This window comes from Lissotriton helveticus, chromosome 3_1 (assembly GCF_964261635.1).
Source record: "Lissotriton helveticus chromosome 3_1, aLisHel1.1, whole genome shotgun sequence".
In the NCBI taxonomy this organism is placed as follows: Eukaryota; Metazoa; Chordata; class Amphibia; order Caudata; family Salamandridae; genus Lissotriton; species Lissotriton helveticus.
This window is the reverse complement of record NC_136061.1, coordinates 45,825,386-45,846,705: the sequence shown is the minus strand read 5'-3', so window position 1 is coordinate 45,846,705 and position 21,320 is coordinate 45,825,386. Positions and strand designations below refer to the sequence as shown.

Sequence of the window (21,320 nt, the reverse complement as noted above, 5' to 3'; positions counted from 1 at the left end):
CTGGCAGAAACAACTAATAAGCTTCAGTCTTTAGAGGACAAATGGCTAAATAAGTGTATGTGGTAGAAGAAAGCATGACTGACATTCAAGATGCACCAGTCAATATAAATTCTTTGCAAAAAGAGGTACCCTAACTTAAGAAACAAACTGAGGAACTTGAAATCAGGAACAAGAGAGGTAATGCATTGTCTGCCTGAGTACTCAGAGGGAAAGGATCCCATGTCATTTTTTCAATTTCTCATTAAAAATCTTACATTTGTCGGATAGTGTTAATATTAAACATTCAAAGAACATACAGAGTAGGACATAAATGTAGACTTGATAGGGCTACTTCCAAGCTGAGAATGAGTGATAATCATATTCCCAGAGTATACAGACCTATTGAAAGGTCTCATATCTGCCGAAAGTAAAAAGTAGATTACTTGGTCTGGAAATGCATTTTTTTTCACAAGACATTTAAAAAAACAACTGCTGGGTGTGGAAAAAAAATCTACAACATGCATTTGTGGGCCAAAATGTGAGATTTGGATTACTACATCCATCCTTTCTAAAGGTGACCTACAGGAACAGAACAACAGGCTTTTAAGACCCAGCCAAACTACAGAAATTCTTGAAAAATTGCAGGGGAGAAGCTATGGGCACATTGAGCGCACATGCTGTTTAACCCTTCTAATCTTTTATCGTTTCACAATAAAATGTATCTATTAGAAATACTAGTTATTTCTATGCAGAGGAGGAGACAAGTGGTGTAGAAGATATGATGCAGGATTTTAGCCGTGGAATAACAACTGCTAACATTACTCAAGATCAGAATGAGAATCTAGCTGCAAGTATAACCTGGGATGAAGTGGAGGGAGCAATGCTGTCTTTGGCTACAGGTAAGACGGTAGGCCCGGACGATATTCCTCTGGAATTCTTTAAGACGTTCCGACACACGCTTCAGCGGGAACTGATGCCACTGTTTCTGTCTGCTCAACGTGGTTCGGTTCCGGATTCTTGGCGTAAAATCACCATAATTGTCTTCTGAGGCACATCAGCAAAAAGTGTAAGGGAGACTCACGCCAAGGTGCCAGGTCTAACAGAATTCCTCTGGAATTCTTTAAGACGTTCCGACACACGCTTCAGCGGGAACTGATGCTACTGTTTCTGTCTGCTCAACGTGGTTCGGTTCCGGAATCTTGGCGTAAAATCACCATAATTGTCTTTAAAAAAAGGGTAAACCAGAGTTGTATCCTACCTCATACAGGCCTATTTCGCTCATCAATTCTGATAGCAACATTGTTTCAAAAATCCTGGCCAATCGCTTAGGGATGGTTATGCCTCCTTTTTTTGACTTTCAGCATGGGTTTATCCCGGGTAGGGATACTGCTGACCATGGAAGAAGACCATGGAAGAAGAGTAATAGCTATCCTGTTGGACGCCGAGAAGGCGTTCGACAGGGTCTCTTGGCAGTTTTTGTGGGAAGTCATGCGGTGAAAGTGATTCTGCTGTGAATTTATTCAAGCAGTGCAGGTGTTATACTTACGCCCAGAAGCATCTATACGGATCTCTGGACAGGAGTCCAGCCCATTTAGCATAAGCAGAGGCACCAGGCAGGGGTGCCCATGCTCACCCCTGCTATTTGCATTGTATATTGACTTATTTCTTAATAAATTAAACTTGAGTACAAATATTAAGCCAGTCAGTTTTCATAATCTTGAGTATAGAGCATTGGCATATGCTGATGTTATTGTGGTACTTACTGCTGATACGGTATCAGCGTTTACTACAATTAAATCTTTGGCTGCTCAATTTGGTAGATTTTCCGGGTACAAATTAAATGTAGAAAAAAACCACATACTTTATTCTGGCTCAGAACCCCTGGCAAATTTACCAATTGTCTCTAAAGCAATATACCTGGAAATTAGAATTACATCTGAAGTGGATCAGATCCCCGATTTGAATATCAATCCGTTAATGGAAAAGGTAAATTCGACACTGGAAATACTCAACCATCTTCATCTCTCTCTTCATCGGAGGTGCAACGTTCTAAAAATGTTGATCCAATCTAAGTTTCTTTATATGTTTAGGACATGAATTTTCCCCTTCCTGCTTCAATAAGCTAGAGCGGATCTGCTCTAGATTTATTTGGGGGTATCGGAAATCCAGAAGGGCATTTAAAAGGATGGTACTTTCAAGGGACTGTGGGGGTTGGGGTATTCCATATTTTATGGTATACTATTGGGCCGCTACACTGCAATACATGGGTCCCATTGTTAGTTGGGGTCAAAGCTGAGATTCCCTCATTTAATAGACCATCTATTTATGCATTCGGGTTGGGAGAGGAGGCTAATGGATGCCAGGTCAGGATAGTAGAGCCCAATTACTACAAGAAGACAAAGTTCAATATACTTAAGGCGACTTTTAACATTGGAAACAAATTAGGCGCAGGCTGCATGTTCCTAATCTGAACGTTTATACCCCCTTTTCAGCATCCGGTCTGTTTCCTATAATCGTTCGGAACCAAATCACATTTAGATGGGGTTTGAGGGATTTATTGTGTGGGGGGGGGATTTGTTTAATAATGGTCAATTGTTATCTTTTTTAGAGATACAGGGGAAATTTGGTTTAGATAACAAGATTTTTTTAAATACTTGCAGATTCGTTGTTTTTTGGGTCGGGTGTGGATAGGATCAGCACTTCAGTTTGCCAGAATACCATTGGTTGAAAAAGTGAGGAAAAAAACCTCTATAGGACAGCTCTATCAATTAATTATGGAAACATTCCCTCATGATGTCGGTACATGGAATCTAAAGTGGGCAAATAAATTAGGAGTAGTTGGCATAGATATCGAAAAATCTTTGGATTTGGCAAACCGGAATTCTAATGACCGGTAGATTAAGAAGCCAGCACTATATGTCTCTTTTCAATCTGTACTATACTCCTGGTAAAATTGCTAAATGGGGGGCAACAATGGGGGACAAGTGCAACAGGTGTGGCTCATGGGCTGCAGATTCGGTTCATATGTTTTTCTCTTGTCCCAGACTAATGCTTTTTATCCAAGAAATTGAGAATTTCTTGAGTCTAATTCTGGGTGCTCCGATCATATGATAAGGAAAGTAATGTAAGATCCAGAGCCCTAATTGCTTTCTTCTTTATTGCCATGGCGCTGGTACGACCATGGATAACTATTGAATGGATTAGCCCGGACCCACCTACCTTTATTAATTGGTGATCAAGACTACTAGCTACTTATAATTTAGAGATGTCAATTTATAGAACCAAAGGGAGAAGAAAAAGGGCCTTGGGCTGTAAAATCTGGGCCCCAATTTCTGAATGGATTTAGTAAACGCAGGATACATAGGGGGTCCATTAGGATGGCGGGCGGAACGCCCCCGCCAGGCCAGTGGTAGCCACCGCTGGCCTGGCGGGGGCGATCTGCCCGCCATCCGTGCCGGAATGACCCTCCGCCATATTATTATGGCTGGGGGGTCCACGGCGAACGGAAAGACCGTCCGCCGCTTTTCCGCCCTGGTCGTCTTGCGACCGGGCGGAAAAGAGATCTATATGGTGGCGGTGTCTATTAGACACCGCCAGCCATATTAGAATGGGCATTTGTCAATGCCTGTCCGTTGCGGCAAGGCATGCGGAGTCTACCTGCGGGGGCCCGTTGCGGTCCCCCAGGGACTCCAGGGGGGTGGAGGGTGCACATGGGGATTACCTATGGTACCCCCCTGCATTTCAAAGAACAACATGGCAGGCACCGCGCAGGCCTGTCACGTTGTGCTTTGAAATGCACAACATGTATTCTTAGCCTAGCGGCGGGCGGTGCATTCAGCACTGCCCGCTGCAATGTTAAAAATACAGGATGCGCCCGCCACTGTGGCGGGCGCATCCTAATTTCCCCCACGGGAACCCCGCCCTTATGGCGGGCGGTCCCTTTCCACGATGGGATGGCGGGCGGACAAAGTCCACCCGTCATCCTAATGGGCCCCATAGTGTTTCATTTCTGAATGGATTTAGTAAATGCAGGCTATATAGAGCCCCCTTAGGATGTCGCGCGGATCGCCACCGCCATGCGGGCGGTGGCGATCCGCCTGACATCCTAACCCTCCCGCCACCCATTTCCCCCCGCCATATTACTATGGCGGGGGGACCGCGGCAGACGGAAAGACCGTCCGCCGGTTTTCCGCCCGGTCAAGGAGTTGAGCGGGCAGAAAAGGGTTTCATATGGTGGCGGTGTCTGTTAGACACCGCAATCCATATTAGAATGTAGGCGGGGACATGCTTTTCCGTGGCGGCGTTAAAGGCATGCTCGAATGTCCTGTGGGGGCCTGTTGCGGGCCCCCAGGGAATCCGGGGGGCGTGGGGGGTGCACATGGGGTGCACTTCACTGTACAACGTGACAGGCACCGCACGGTGCCTGCCACGTTGTGCATTGAAGTGCACAATGTGCATTTTTAGCATTGTGACGGGTGGTGCTTTTGGCACCGCCTGCCGCAATGTTAAAAATGCAGGATGCGCCCGCCAGTGTGGCGGGCGCATCCTAATGGCCCCCACGGGACCGCCGCTATTATGGCGGGCGGTCCCGTTTTACGTTGGAATCCGCCCGCCATCCTAATGGGCCCCATAGTACTTAATTGCTTATCCTAAATTGCTCTTAAGTGAGCGGGTTTTAAGTGTTGCAAGCTCGAAAATTATGTGTCCAAACAGTGATAAAATGTATTCTTTAGCATGAAGGATTATTATCTTGCCTAAGGTTCCCAGTCCATAATCGACTTGGTAAGTGTTTTTTTTTGTTCTGTAACTGTATTGGATCTGATTGTATCATAATGTTTTTCGGTGTTCTATATTCTGTATAGTGCCTCCCACCAAACAAAGGGGATATTCCTCCTCTGCACCACCACCATAATCCATTTGTGTTCAATATATGTATGTCTCAGAGTCTTCACTATGTATTTCATTTTTCTCCTGTATGTATAGCAAGTTTGTCTACACTTTGCCTTCTGTTTCCCACTTGTAACAAGTAGGTATCTTCTAAAATTCATAGTTTTCAGGGGCCGATTTGGAATTTGCAGCAACCATATTTTTACCATTTTAGCTATATAGAGAGTGTTGCTTATATATTCTAACTTGGTTATGGTCTTTAATATAATCGTTTGGAATATTAAAGGACATGCTACCCCAATTAAAAGACAAAGGTCTCTCAATAATTTTTCAAGATGCAATCCACAAATCGCTCTTTTGCAAGAAATGTATTTGTCAGACAAAGAAGCTATGAAACTTTAGAGCGTGGGTTAGTAACATGTTTGTTTTCTCTACACATAAGGAGAACAATTATGTAATAATCCTTTGTGACAAACTCTTAGATATCTCAGTTGTTTCTCAGGAAAAAGATTATGTTGTCAGATGAAATATTGTCAAGCTAATCATTAATAACATACCAGTCATTATAATAAATATTTAAGGCCCAACGCAAAATGATAATATATTTTGGCCAAATTTTAAATTACTGAAAGAACTGTCCTGATGCTTTGTATGCAATTGCAAACAACTGTTAGATCCCTTTATCAATAGCAATTCTAAAAACAAACATATCCCTAACAATATGCAAAAAAACAACTTCAATGAGCTATAAATAATTCTTAAAGCTGCATTAAGGTTAAGTTACCCAGACACTATAACCTTAGTTATAACCCTTAAAGGCCCACTATAGCGTTAAAGGCCCAAACTGATGGCGAGGTTCTTTAACAAGGGAGCGGGCCTTCAATGGGCGGTATATCCCAGCTACGGTGGGCTATAAGGCAAGTAGAGCATTCCGCCCAAGGACAGAATGTTCGAATTAGTAAAACAAAGGCCTCACTGAGCCCAAGGGGTAGATATCCCATCGGGCTCCGTGAGGCCTTTATTCGTAGCATTTGCTGTTAAAATAAACTTTGGAATGTGGGAGCTTTGGGCTTTTACTAGCCAGTAGAAGCCCAGAGCTACTCCATTGTCTTCAGTGGAACGCTCAACCTTTCAATGTTCTAAAAGAAAATACAACTTACTTTTCCTGGTGCACAATTCTCAATCAAGAATTGATTACATTTTTCAGAATCAGAAGATAGTTCAATCATTAATATATTCTGAGATTGTAGTTATTCTAATATCAAACCATTTCCTGTTATCATTACCATAGACCTTGAATTCATTTAAAAAAGCGGTGAGAAACAGAGATTTAAAACTGCCCTTTACAGCCACACAATTTTTTATATACCTTTGACATTTTTATAGAAGTAATTGTTTCTTTAACTACAACTTACAAACATTTTCAAGTGATATGGGAGGCTTTCAGGGCTTTAGCAAGATATTTTATTATCAACTTTGTCTTGACAAGGAAAAGTATGGTAAATTATTTAGATGAAGCTATGACAAATATTAAGAAGTTAGAATAGTCATATTATACCACTAACCCACAGGATGGTTTAAAAATATAAATGATACAACATTTTAATTGAACAAACACACTTTAGAGATTATTCCTGCTTATTCTTCTTATTTATTAAAGCTCACTAGTAAATATTATGGTGGACAGAATAAATCGGTTACATTATTACCTAATAGTATGAAAATAAAGGAGTTAAAGAGAGAATCTATATATTGTAATTGAAATACTCATTCTTTTGAAGATTCTCACATTTTAGATACTTTTGTCTAATTTTACAAAATATATGCACCCTAGAATTTACTCTTCAAAAGCAACACATGAAAAATTATTTCTAATCTCAATTAGAGAGTATTTCCCGTCAGATACTGATTGTGTCTCACTTGAAGAAGATATTTCCTCAGAGAGATTGTTAAAGCTGTGGGTTCTTTAAAAAGTAATTAATCTCTAGTTCCAAATTCGTTCCCCGTGGAATTTATGCCCATTCCTTCATGCTTCTTTTACCCCAAAACACTTTATTCACTATTAATCACCTTTCTGTGGAATCTAAAATTTTAATTTGTAGGCTAAAATTAAATCATTCAGAGGGTGGTGTAAATTTTCCAGATTTTCAGACTTTTAAAAATGCTTCTATGGTTAAACATCCTTGAATTGGCTGTCAGATAATAACATCCCCTTTTATCCTATTTGAGTAGTTCTTGAAAAAGCTCTTATTGCTCCATTTCCTTTCTAAGGATTTTTACACTTTTCACAAATACTTCTTTAACATCCCTTATTATTAAGAATGTTGGTAGAATTTTTCCCCTATCGCTTTGGATAGACACTAAGAGAAGGGAAGGCTTTCTAAATTCTTCTCTTTGGCATAATAAAACATTAGATTAAAAAATATAACTGTATGCCGGACCTCATGGAGAAATTAAGTTTTGATATGGGTCTACCAATATTATTATTTATCAGTACTTTCCTTTACAAAAAGTTTGATATGTCAAACTCCTTTGAAAGGAAAATATAAAATATTATCTAACTCTATATCAAATATCCACACAATATTACATGATAGGAATCTTTAACGTACACGCTATGTTGACAGCTTGCAAATACTGACGTCACAACCCAGGAATCCTGTCTATAAGTTCTTAGAGATAACAAGGACGTTGGACTGAAATCTAAGGTTGAATTAGCTTGGGGAAAATAATGTAATTTTTTATAAACAATAGATTGTTGTTAAAGCCACACTCATTTCACAAAATCAATAGCATATCAAATACCTCTTGTTGGTCTTGCAACACAAAATTGATCTTAAACATACACTTTCACATGCCCAATGGTTTTAAAGGTTTGGAGACAATTTTGGAATCAACTAAACTTTATTTCTGATGCAACTATTCTCTATGACATTAAAAATATACATTTAGCTATACTTGCAATTCCTGCTCCACTGATACTTGTTTGATAGATCTTTTAATAGAAATTGTTTTTCAGCAAGCCACAAAACATTGAAAAAATAATCCTAATGTTTCCCTCAAAGTTGGTGGTACAGTGTTTGTTGCAATCATAGACTTGGAAGTGCTTATATATAGCCAGTTTCAAATGCTATTTAAAGAGATTTATTTAGGAGCCTGGTAACTTCATATCTCAATAAGAGCTTGAGAAATTGTACCATTAACTCTCTCAAACAAGAAATAGTACTCAAACCTCCTTAAAAGTTTGCATTATACAGTTCTATTTTGGTTTATAAAACATGTTTTATTTACTGTTCTTTGTAAACGATGACCTTTAACACACCATGAATTTGTTTAATTTATGAATTATATAGCAATTATTATTATCTTTCAACTGTAGTGCTTTACTGCTCAAATTTATTTTCCTAATTTCTTTTCCCGCTTATCATCATTGACAAGGTTTCATGTATTTGATCATTTTTTTGTGAAAAGAGAATGTCCTTCTAATTGCATCGCATAGCTTCACTCTTCTTATATGTTATGATAATCTATTTATCAATAGTTATTGCTGTGTTTGGTGAGAATCTAATTCTCAATCTGTTACTTAATAAAATACTTTTTAAACTTACAAAATTGTGAAGGGGAGAGAGGAGAACATTGAGGAGGACAGAAATAATGATGTGAGTTGGGGAAAAATAGAGGGCATTAGAGAACAAATGAGGAGAGATTCAGACCAGACAAGGCAGAAGGGGATAAATATGGGCAGATTGGTGGAGGCCAAAGGGTGGAAAGGAAGTACATGTGTCATTTATTTAGAGTGTATTGAGTAGCCCCTGCCTCTGACACTTCAGCCATGTCAAGTCCTTAATGCACTACAGAGATGCAAAACTGTAAGACATGGTTTGGAATTCATACAGAGGTGCACTTGCCCCAGTGAGTGTCGAGCATGAGCTATGTATGGGGGAATCAGTGGTAAGCATATGCATGAGTGGGCTTGGTGGAACTCCAGATAAGCATTAATTGGCTGAGAGGGGGCACAGCAGAATATATCACCAGGCCCACCCTAACCATTTCCTGGGCTGCTATTGGCACTTCTGCATCTGTGATTTGACACCAGTGAGATCAGTTCCAATGAAAGGAATTTACTATGTTAAGCTGTTGCATGTTCCAAGTGGTTCCAAACATGGATAAGCCCCTCTGCAGTCTGCCTTCACAGAGGCATTACCAAATATATTTGTTTAATAAGAGCGATGTACACATAGTTGCATACTAAAGGCCAGTTTTGAACAGCTTTACTCCTTGAGTAAATGTGACTTACTCCTGGAAATTCAGAAGTAAGGCAGGAGTAAGTCACACCTACTGATAAAAACATCTTTGTAAAAAGATCCTTTAACTACTGTGGAAAGGATGCACTCAACTATGTTGAGTGTTTGTGAGAAACTGTAACCCTCTGCTCAGACATGCAGCCATCACACACATAACCCATCCGCTGCATACGCAACCGTAAGCGACTCAAGCTGCGGAGAGCAGTTGGCAGACTCACCAGTGGAGACTTGTAGTACCGGTGCAGGATGTTGATGAAGTCTGTAATGGTTAACATCCCTAGGGGAAGAAAAGCAGGAAAAGTGATCAACAGGGACAGACAGAGCCCGGCGACAGAAAAATACAGGACCAAGAAGAAGCAGCCGTCTGGGTGTTGACTACAGGTCTGCAGTACAGAAAGGGGCTCCTTATTTACACCTAGTTGTTATTTATCCATTCATCCTTCCAGCACCTTAATGTGTGGAAGGAGAGTGGTCAGACGGTGAATGCAGATAGATAAACATGAAAAGACAGGCGTACACTGTCAAGGGAGCAGACGTGGGGCCTGATTTAGATGTTGGTGGATGCCTCACGCCGTCACAGTGCTCACAGATATCGTGTCCGCCACAATATAAATGCCATTATATCCTATGGGATTGATATAATTTACCAGATGGAATATGATGGAGTAACCCATCCGCCGAGATCTAAATCACACCCTTATACGCAAAAGGATCTAGTGCAGGTTTCATTCTGTGTTTCTGTTGCACAGTGATATCTTTTCATTTTTCAGGTTATGTTTGCATTTCCATCTGTGTTTTTAATAAAAAAATGACAAGAGAAATGACTGAGTTCGCCATCTGATGAGCTAAGCCCTGGCATGGGGGAGAAGTGACCACCACCTATGGCAGATTAGTAAAACAGAAACATGGTGGGCTTTAGGACCCTCCTCAGACAGGGTGACTCGTCTCCTAGGCTACGTGCTTCCTGGGCTGCTCCAATGGTACAGTAATCATGGCAATGCAGAGCAAATGCTTATTTAATTTTAACACAGGAAGTTGAGGAACAGGAAGTAGAGTACAGAAGCAAGGCACATTAGCTACAGAAACACAACAAAACAGGAAGTCCAATCCTTCAGAGTGTAGATCTTGTAAGACAGGAAATCCTTCGCGAGAAAGAGGCAAAGCAGGCTTTTCTCAGCTTGGGAAGAAAGCAGTTATTCAACCAGTGGCGCTCACTACAGAGGATGCAGCTCAGCGAGCTGAAATCACAACTCCTTTGATGTGGGTGTGACAAGGCTATAAGTCAGCAGGGCCTGTACTCAGCCCCAGAGTACACCAGTGCTGGTCTCTGACCCATCCATTCTCAGCCCCAGAGTACACCAGTGCTAGACCCTGCACCTGGTGCATTTCTCTCAGGAGATCAACACCTGGCCCACTTCACTCAGGAGACCAACACCTGGTGCACTTCACTCAGAGACAAACACCTGGTGCATTTCTCTCAGGAGATCAACACCTGGCCCACTCACTCAGGAGACCAACACCTGGTGTGCGTCACTCAGAGACAAACACCTGGTGCATTTCTCTCAGGAGATCAACACTTGGCCCACTCACTCAGGAGACCAACACCTGGTGTGCTTCACTCAGAGACAAACACCTGGTGCATTTCTCTCAGGAGATCAACACCTGGCCCACTTGACTCAGGAGACCAACACCTGGTGCAATTCACTCAGGAGACCAACACCTGGCCCACTTCACTGAGGGGACCAACACCTGGTGTACTTCACTCAGAGACCAACACCTGGTGCACTTCACTCAGGACACCAACACCTGGTGCAATTCACTCAGGAGACCAACACCTGGTGTGCTTCACTCAGAGACAAACACCTGGTGCATTTCTCTCAGGAGATAAACACCTGGCCCACTCACTTAGGAGACCAACACCTGGTGTGCTTCACTCAGAGACAAACACCTGGTGCACTTCACTCAGGAGATCAACACCTGGCCCACTTCACTCAGGAGACCAACACCTGGTGTACTTCACTCAGAGACCAACACCTGGTGCACTTCACTCAGGAACCCAACACCTGGTGCAATTCACTCAGGAGACCAACACCTGGTGTACTTCACTCAGAGACCAACACCTGGTGCACTACACTCAGGAAACCAACACCTGGTGCAATTCACTCAGGAGACCAACACCTGGTGCACTTCACTCAGGAAACCAACACCTGGTGCAATTCACTCAGGAGACCAACACCTGGTGCAATTCACTCAGGAGACCAACACCTGGCCCACTTCACTCAGGAGACCAACACCTGGTGTACTTCACTCAGTGACCAACACCTGGTGCATTTCTCTCAGGAGATCAACACCTGGCCCACTCACTCAGGAGACCAACACCTGGTGTGCTTCACTCAGAGACAAACAACTGGTGCATTTCTCTCAGGAGATCAACACCTGGCCCACTTCACTCAGGAGACCAACACCTGGCGCACTTCAGTCAGAGACCAACACCTGGTGCAATTCACCCAGGAGACCAACACCTGGTGTAGTTCACTCAGAGACCAACACCTGGTGCAATTCACTCAGGAAACCAACACCTGGTGCAATTCACTCAGGAGACCAACACCTGGTGTACTTCACTCAGAGACCAACACCTGGTGCAATTCACTCAGGAAACCAACACCTGGTGCAATTCACTCAGGATACCAACACCTGGTGTACTTCACTCAGAGACCAACACCTGGTGCAATTCACTCAGGAAACCAACACCTGGTGCAATTCACTCAGGAGACCAACACCTGGTCAACTTCATTCAGGAGACCAACACCTGGTGTACTTCACTCAGGAGACCAACACCTGGTGCACTTCACTCAGGAAACCAACACCTGGTGCAATTCACTCAGGAGACCAACACCTGGTGCAGTTCACTCAGGAGACCAACACCTGGTGCAATTCACTCAGGAGACCAACACCTGGCCCACTTCACTCAGGAGACCAACACCTGGTGTACTTCACTCAGAGACCAACACCTGGTCAACTTCATTCAGGAGACTAACACCTGGTGTACTTCACTCAGAGACCAACACCTGGTGCAACTCACTCAGGAGACCAACACCTGGTGTACTTCACTCAGAGACCAACAACTGGTGCACTTCACTCAGGAGACCAACACCTGTGCAATTCACTCAGGAGACCAACACCCGGCCCACTTCATTCAGGAGACCAACACCTGGTGCAATTCACTCGGGAGACCAACACCTGGCCAACTTCATTCAGGAGACCAACACCTGGTGTACTTTACTCAGAGACCAACACCTGGTGCACTTCACTCAGGAAACCAACACCTGGTGCAATTCACTCAGGAGACCAACACCTGGTGTGCTTCACTCAGAGACAAACACCTGGTGCATTTCTCTCAGGCGATCAACACCTGGCCCACTCACTCAGGAGACCAACACCTGGTGCACTTCACTCAGAGACCAACACCTGGTGCAATTCACTCAGGAGACCAACACCTGGTGTAGTTCACTCAGAGACCAACACCTGGTGCAATTCACTCAGGAAACCAACACCTGGTGCAATTCACTCAGGAGACCAACACCTGGTGTACTTCACTCAGAGACCAACACCTGGCCCACTTCACTCAGGAGACCAACACCTGGTGTACTTCACTCAAAGACCAACACCTGGTGCAATTCACTCAGGAGACCAACACCTGGTGTACTTCACTCAGAGACCAACAACTGGTGCAATTCACTCAGGAGACCAACACCTGTGCAATTCACTCAGGAGACCAACACCTGGTGCAATTCACTCAGAGACCAACGCCGGTCCCACATCACTCAGACACCAACACCTGGTGTACTTTACTCAGGAGACCAACATCTGTCCCACTTCACTCAGACACCAACACCTGGTGTACTTCACTCAGAGACCAACAACTGGCCAACTTCATTCAGGAGACCAACACCTGGCCAACTTCATTCAGGAGACCAACACCTGGTGTACTTCACTCAGAGACCAACACCCGTCCCACGTCACTCAGAGACCAACACCTGTCCCACTTCACTCAGAGACCAAAACCTGGTGTACTTCACTCAGAGGCCAACACCTGGTGCAATTCACTTAGGAGACCAACACCTGTCCAACTTCACTGAGAGACCAACACCTGGTGCACTTCACTCAGGACACCAACACCAGTCCCACTTCACTCAGAGACCAACACCTGGTGTACTTCACTCAGGAGACCAACACCTGCCCCACTTTACTCAGAGACCAACACCTGGTGTACTTCACTCAGGAGACCAACATCTGTCCCACTTCACTCAGAGACCAACACCTGGTGTACTTCACTCAGAGACCTACACCTGCCCCACTTCAGTCTGGAGACCAACACCTGTGCAATTCACTCAAGAAACCAACGCCTGATGCAATCCACTCAGGTGACCAACACCTGGCCAACTTCATTCAGGATACCAACATCTGGTGTACTTCACTCAGGAGACCAACACCTGTCCCACTTCACTCAGAGACCAACACCTGGTGTACTTCACTCAGAGACCAACACCTGGTGCAATTCACTTAGGAGACCAACACCTGTCCAACTTCACTAAGAGACCAACAGCCGGTGCAATTCACTCAGAGACCAACACCTGGTGTACTTCACTCAGAGACCAACACCTGGCGTACTTCACTCAGGAGACCAACATCTGTCCCACTACTTCACTCAGGAGACCAACACCTGGCCCACTTCACTCAGAGACCAACACCTGGTGTACTTTACTCAGGAGACCAACATCTGTCCCACTTTACTCAGAGACCAACACCTGGTGTACTTCACTCAGGAGATCAACACCTGGCCCACTTCATTCAGAGACCAACACCTGGTGTACTTCACTCAGAGACCAACACCTGCCCCACTTTACTCAGAGACCAACACCTGGTGTACTTCACTCAGGAGACCAACATCTGTCCCACTTCACTCAGAGACCAACACCTGGTGTACTTCACTCAGAGACCTACACCTGCCCCACTTCAGTCTGGAGACCAACACCTGTGCAATTCACTCAGGAAACCAACACCTGTGCAATTCACTCAAGAAACCAACGCCTGGTGCAATCCACTGAGGAGACCAACATCTGTCCCATTTCACTTAGAGGCCAACACCTGGTGTACTTCACTCAGAGACCAACACCTGCCTCACTTCACTCTGGAGACCAACACCTGTGCAATTCACTCAAGAAACCAACGCCTGATGCAATCCACTCAGGAGACCAACACCTGGCCAACTTCATTCAGGATACCAACATCTGGTGTACTTCACTCAGGAGACCAACACCTGTCCCACTTCACTCAGAGACCAACACCTGGTGTACTTCACTCAGAGACCAACACCTGGTGCAATTCACTTAGGAGACCAACACCTGTCCAACTTCACTAAGAGACCAACAGCCGGTGCAATTCACTCAGAGACCAACACCTGGTGTACTTCACTCAGAGACCAACACCTGGCGTACTTCACTCAGGAGACCAACATCTGTCCCACTACTTCACTCAGGAGACCAACACCTGGCCCACTTCACTCAGAGACCAACACCTGGTGTACTTTACTCAGGAGATCAACATCTGTCCCACTTTACTCAGAAACCAACACCTGGTGTACTTCACTCAGAGACCAGCACCGGGCCCACTTCACTCAGAGACCAACACCTAGTGTACTTCACTCAGGCGACCAACATCTGTCCCACTTCACTCAGAGACCAACACCTGGTGTACTACACTCAGAGACCAACACCTGCCCCACTTCAGTCTGGAGACCAACACCTGTGCAATTCACTCAGGAAACCAACACCTGGTGCAATTCACTCAGGATACCAACACCTGGTGTACTTCACTCAGAGACCAACACCTGGTCAACTTCATTCAGGAGACCAACACCTGGTGTACTTCACTCAGAGACCAACACCTGGTGCAACTCACTCAGGAGACCAACACCTGGTGTACTTCACTCAGAGACCAACAACTGGTGCACTTCACTCAGGAGACCAACACCTGTGCAATTCACTCAGGAGACCAACACCTGGCCCACTTCATTCAGGAGACCAACACCTGGTGCAATTCACTCGGGAGACCAACACCTGGCCAACTTCATTCAGGAGACCAACACCTGGTGTACTTTACTCAGAGACCAACACCTGGTGCACTTCACTCAGGAAACCAACACCTGGTGCAATTCACTCAGGAGACCAACACCTGGTGCAATTCACTCAGGAGACCAACACCTGGTGCATTTCTCTCAGGAGATCAACACCTGGCCCACTCACTCAGGAGACCAACACCTGGTGCACTTCACTCAGAGACCAACACCTGGTGCAATTCACTCAGGAGAACAACACCTGGTGTAGTTCACTAACGAGACCAACACCTGGTGCAATTCACTCAGGAAACGAACACCTGGTGCAATTCACTCAGGAGACCAACACCTGGTGTACTTCACTCAGAGACCAACACCTGGCCCACTTCACTCAGAGACCAACACCTGGTGTACTTTACTCAGGAGACCAACATCTGTCCCACTTTACTCAGAGACCAACACCTGGTGTACTTCACTCAGAAGACCAACACCTGCCCCACTTTACTCAGAAACCAACACCTGGTGTACTTCACTCAGAGACCAGCACCTGCCCCACTTCACTCAGAGACCAACACCGGGCCCACTTCACTCAGAGACCAACACCTAGTGTACTTCACTCAGGCGACCAACATCTGTCCCACTTCACTCAGAGACCAACACCTGGTGTACTTCACTCAGAGACCAACACCTGCCCCACTTCAGTCTGGAGACCAACACCTGTGCAATTCACTCAGGAAACCAACAGCTGGTGCAATTCACTCAGGATACCAACACCTGGTGTACTTCACTCAGAGACCAACACCTGGTCAACTTCATTCAGGAGACCAACACCGGGTGTACTTCACTCAGAGACCAACACCTGGTGCAACTCACTCAGGAGACCAACACCTGGTGTACTTCACTCAGAGACCAACAACTGGTGCACTTCACTCAGGAGACCAACACCTGTGCAATTCACTCAGGAGACCAACACCTGGCCCACTTCATTCAGGAGACCAACACCTGGTGCAATTCACTCGGGAGACCAACACCTGGCCAACTTCATTCAGGAGACCAACACCTGGTGTACTTTACTCAGAGACCAATACCTGGTGCACTTCACTCAGGAAACCAACTCCTGGTGCAATTCACTCAGGAGACCAACACCTGGTGTGCTTCACTCAGAGACAAACACCTGGTGCATTTCTCTCAGGAGATCAACACCTGGCCCACTCACTCAGGAGACCAACACCTGGTGCACTTCACTCAGAGACCAACACCTAGTGCAATTCACTCAGGAGAACAACACCTGGTGTAGTTCACTCAGAGACCAACACCTGGTGCAATTCACTCAGGAAACCAACACCTGGTGTAATTCACTCAGGAGACCAACACCTGGTGTACTTCACTCAGAGACCAACACCTGGTGCAATTCACTCAGGAAACCAACATCTGTCCCACTTCACTCAGAGACCAACACCTGGTGTACTACACTCAGAGACCAACACCTGCCCCACTTCAGTCTGGAGACCAACACCTGTGCAATTCACTCAGGAAACCAACACCTGGTGCAATTCACTCAGGATACCAACACCTGGTGTACTTCACTCAGAGACCAACACCTGGTCAACTTCATTCAGGAGACCAACACCTGGTGTACTTCACTCAGAGACCAACACCTGGTGCAACTCACTCAGGAGACCAACACCTGGTGTACTTCACTCAGAGACCAACAACTGGTGCACTTCACTCAGGAGACCAACACCTGTGCAATTCACTCAGGAGACCAACACCTGGCCCACTTCATTCAGGAGACCAACACCTGGTGCAATTCACTCGGGAGACCAACACCTGGCCAACTTCATTCAGGAGACCAACACCTGGTGTACTTTACTCAGAGACCAACACCTGGTGCACTTCACTCAGGAAACCAACACCTGGTGCAATTCACTCAGGAGACCAACACCTGGTGCAATTCACTCAGGAGACCAACACCTGGTGCATTTCTCTCAGGAGATCAACACCTGGCCCACTCACTCAGGAGACCAACACCTGGTGCACTTCACTCAGAGACCAACACCTGGTGCAATTCACTCAGGAGAACAACACCTGGTGTAGTTCACTAACGAGACCAACACCTGGTGCAATTCACTCAGGAAACGAACACCTGGTGCAATTCACTCAGGAGACCAACACCTGGTGTACTTCACTCAGAGACCAACACCTGGCCCACTTCACTCAGAGACCAACACCTGGTGTACTTTACTCAGGAGACCAACATCTGTCCCACTTTACTCAGAGACCAACACCTGGTGTACTTCACTCAGAAGACCAACACCTGCCCCACTTTACTCAGAAACCAACACCTGGTGTACTTCACTCAGAGACCAGCACCTGCCCCACTTCACTCAGAGACCAACACCGGGCCCACTTCACTCAGAGACCAACACCTAGTGTACTTCACTCAGGCGACCAACATCTGTCCCACTTCACTCAGAGACCAACACCTGGTGTACTTCACTCAGAGACCAACACCTGCCCCACTTCAGTCTGGAGACCAACACCTGTGCAATTCACTCAGGAAACCAACAGCTGGTGCAATTCACTCAGGATACCAACACCTGGTGTACTTCACTCAGAGACCAACACCTGGTCAACTTCATTCAGGAGACCAACACCGGGTGTACTTCACTCAGAGACCAACACCTGGTGCAACTCACTCAGGAGACCAACACCTGGTGTACTTCACTCAGAGACCAACAACTGGTGCACTTCACTCAGGAGACCAACACCTGTGCAATTCACTCAGGAGACCAACACCTGGCCCACTTCATTCAGGAGACCAACACCTGGTGCAATTCACTCGGGAGACCAACACCTGGCCAACTTCATTCAGGAGACCAACACCTGGTGTACTTTACTCAGAGACCAATACCTGGTGCACTTCACTCAGGAAACCAACTCCTGGTGCAATTCACTCAGGAGACCAACACCTGGTGTGCTTCACTCAGAGACAAACACCTGGTGCATTTCTCTCAGGAGATCAACACCTGGCCCACTCACTCAGGAGACCAACACCTGGTGCACTTCACTCAGAGACCAACACCTAGTGCAATTCACTCAGGAGAACAACACCTGGTGTAGTTCACTCAGAGACCAACACCTGGTGCAATTCACTCAGGAAACCAACACCTGGTGTAATTCACTCAGGAGACCAACACCTGGTGTACTTCACTCAGAGACCAACACCTGGTGCAATTCACTCAGGAAACCAACACCTGGTGCAATTCACTCAGGAGACCAACACCTGGTGTACTTCACTCAGAGACCAACACCTGGTCAACTTCATTCAGGAGACCAACACCTGGTGTACTTCACTCAAAGACCAACACCTGGTGCAATTCACTCAGGAGACCAACACCTGGTGTACTTCACTCAGAGACCAACAACTGGTGCAATTCACTCAGGAGACCAACACCTGTGCAATTCACTCAGGAGACCAACACCTGGCCCACTTCATTCAGGAGACCAACACCTGGTGCAATTCACTCGGGAGGCCAACACCTGGTGCACTTCACTCAGAGACCAACGCCGGTCCCACATCACTCAGACACCAACACCTGGTGTACTTTACTCAGGAGACCAACATCTGTCCCACTTCACTCAGACACCAACACCTGGTGTACTTCACTCAGAGACCAACAACTGGCCAACTTCATTCAGGAGACCAACACCTGGCCAACTTCATTCAGGAGACCAACACCTGGTGTACCTCATTCAGAGACCAACACCTGGTGTAATTCACTCAGAGACAAACACCTGGTGCAATTCACTCAGAGACCAACACCTAGCCCACTTCACTCAGAGACCAACGCCCGTCCCACGTCACTCAGAGACCAACACCTGTCCCACTTCACTCAGAGACCAAAACCTGGTGTACTTCACTCAGAGACCAACACCTGGTGTACTGCACTCAGCGACCAACACCTGGTGCAATTCACTTAGGAGACCAACACCTGTCCAACTTCACTGAGAGACCAACACCTGGTGTACTGCACTCAGCGACCAACACCTGGTGCACTTCACTCAGGACACCAACACCTGGTGTACTTCACTCAGGAGACCAACATCTGTCCCACTACTTTACTCAGGCGACCAACACCTGGCCCACTTCACTCAGAGACCAACACCTGGTGTACTTCACTCAGGAGACCAACATCTGTCCCACTTCACTCAGAGACCAACACCTGGTGTACTTCACTCAGAGACCAACAACTGGTGCACTTCACTCAGGAGACCAACACCTGTGCAATTCACTCAGGAGACCAACACCTGGCCCACTTCATTCAGGAGACCAACACCTGGTGCAATTCACTCGGGAGACCAACACCTGGCCAACTTCATTCAGGAGACCAACACCTGGTGTACTTTACTCAGAGACCAATACCTGGTGCACTTCACTCAGGAAACCAACACCTGGTGCAATTCACTCAGGAGACCAACACCTGGTGTGCTTCACTCAGAGACAAACACCTGGTGCATTTCTCTCAGGAGATCAACACCTGGCCCACTCACTCAGGAGACCAACACCTGGTGCACTTCACTCAGAGACCAACACCTGGTGCAATTCACTCAGGAGAACAACACCTGGTGTAGTTCACTCAGAGACCAACACCTGGTGCAATTCACTCAGGAAAGCAACACCTGGTGTAATTCACTCAGGAGACCAACACCTGGTGTACTTCACTCAGAGACCAACACCTGGTCAACTTCATTCAGGAGACCAACACCTGGTGTACTTCACTCAAAGACCAACACCTGGTGCAAATCACTCAGGAGACCAACACCTGGTGTACTTCACTCAGAGACCAACAACTGGTGCAATTCACTCAGGAGACCAACACCTGTGCAATTCACTCAGGAGACCAACACCTGGCCCACTTCATTCAGGAGACCAACACCTGGTGCAATTCACTCGGGAGACCAACACCTGGTGCACTTCACTCAGAGACCAACGCCGGTCCCACATCACTCAGACACCAACACCTGGTGTACTTTACTCAGGAGACCAACATCTGTCCCACTTCACTCAGACACCAACACCTGGTGTACTTCACTCAGAGACCAACAACTGGCCAACTTCATTCAGGAGACCAACACCTGGCCAACTTCATTCAGGAGACCAACACCTGGTGTACCTCATTCAGAGACCAACACCTGGTGTACTTCACTCAGAGACAAACACCTGGTGCAATTCACTCAGAGACCAACACCTAGCCCACTTCACTCAGAGACCAACGCCCGTCCCACGTCACTCAGAGACCAACACCTGTTCCACTTCACTCAGAGACCAAAACCTGGTGTACTTCACTCAGAGACCAACACCTGGTGTACTGCACTCAGCGACCAACACCTGGTGCAATTCACTTAGGAGACCAACACCTGTCCAACTTCACTGAGAGACCAACACCTGGTGTACTGCACTCAGCGACCAACACCTGGTGCACTTCACTCAGGACACCAACACCTGGTGTACTTCACTCAGGAGACCAACATCTGTCCCACTACTTCACTCAGGAGACCAACACCTGGCCCACTTCACTCAGAGACCAACACCTGGTGTACTTCACTCAGGAGACCAACATCTGTCCCACTTCACTCAGAGACCAACACCTGGTGTACTTCACTCAGAGACCAACACCTGCCCCACTTCAGTCTGGAGACCAACACCTGTGCAATTCACTCAAGAAACCAACGCCTGGTGCAATCCACTCAGGAGACCAACATCTGTCCCACTTCACTTAGAGGCCAACACCTGGTGTACTTCACTCAGAAACCAACACCTGCCCCACTTCACTCTGGAGACCAACACCTGTGCAATTCACTCAAGAAACCAACGCCTGATGCAATCCACTCAGGAGACCAACACCTGGCCAACTTCATTCAGGATACCAACATCTGGTGTACTTCACTCAGGAGACCAACACCTGTCCCACTTCACTCAGAGACCAACACCTGGTGTACTTCACTCAGAGACCAACACCTGGTGCAATTCA

At 46.2% G+C, this 21,320-nt stretch overlaps 1 protein-coding gene across 3 annotated transcripts in view; it reads right to left on the bottom strand.

The window, feature by feature from the left end:
* PRKAG3 (protein kinase AMP-activated non-catalytic subunit gamma 3) overlaps positions 1–21,320 on the bottom strand; it is a 342,332-nt gene that overhangs the window by 78,340 nt on the left and 242,672 nt on the right. For all 3 annotated transcript variants that reach the window (XR_013608551.1, XR_013608552.1, XM_078679203.1), the window contains exon 9: positions 9,389–9,447. Coding sequence is in view for 1 of the 3 variants with exons in the window: in XM_078679203.1 (XP_078535329.1) it covers positions 9,389–9,447 (59 nt within the window). In the remaining 2 variants the exon portion in view is untranslated. The remainder of the gene's footprint in view (positions 1–9,388; positions 9,448–21,320) is intronic.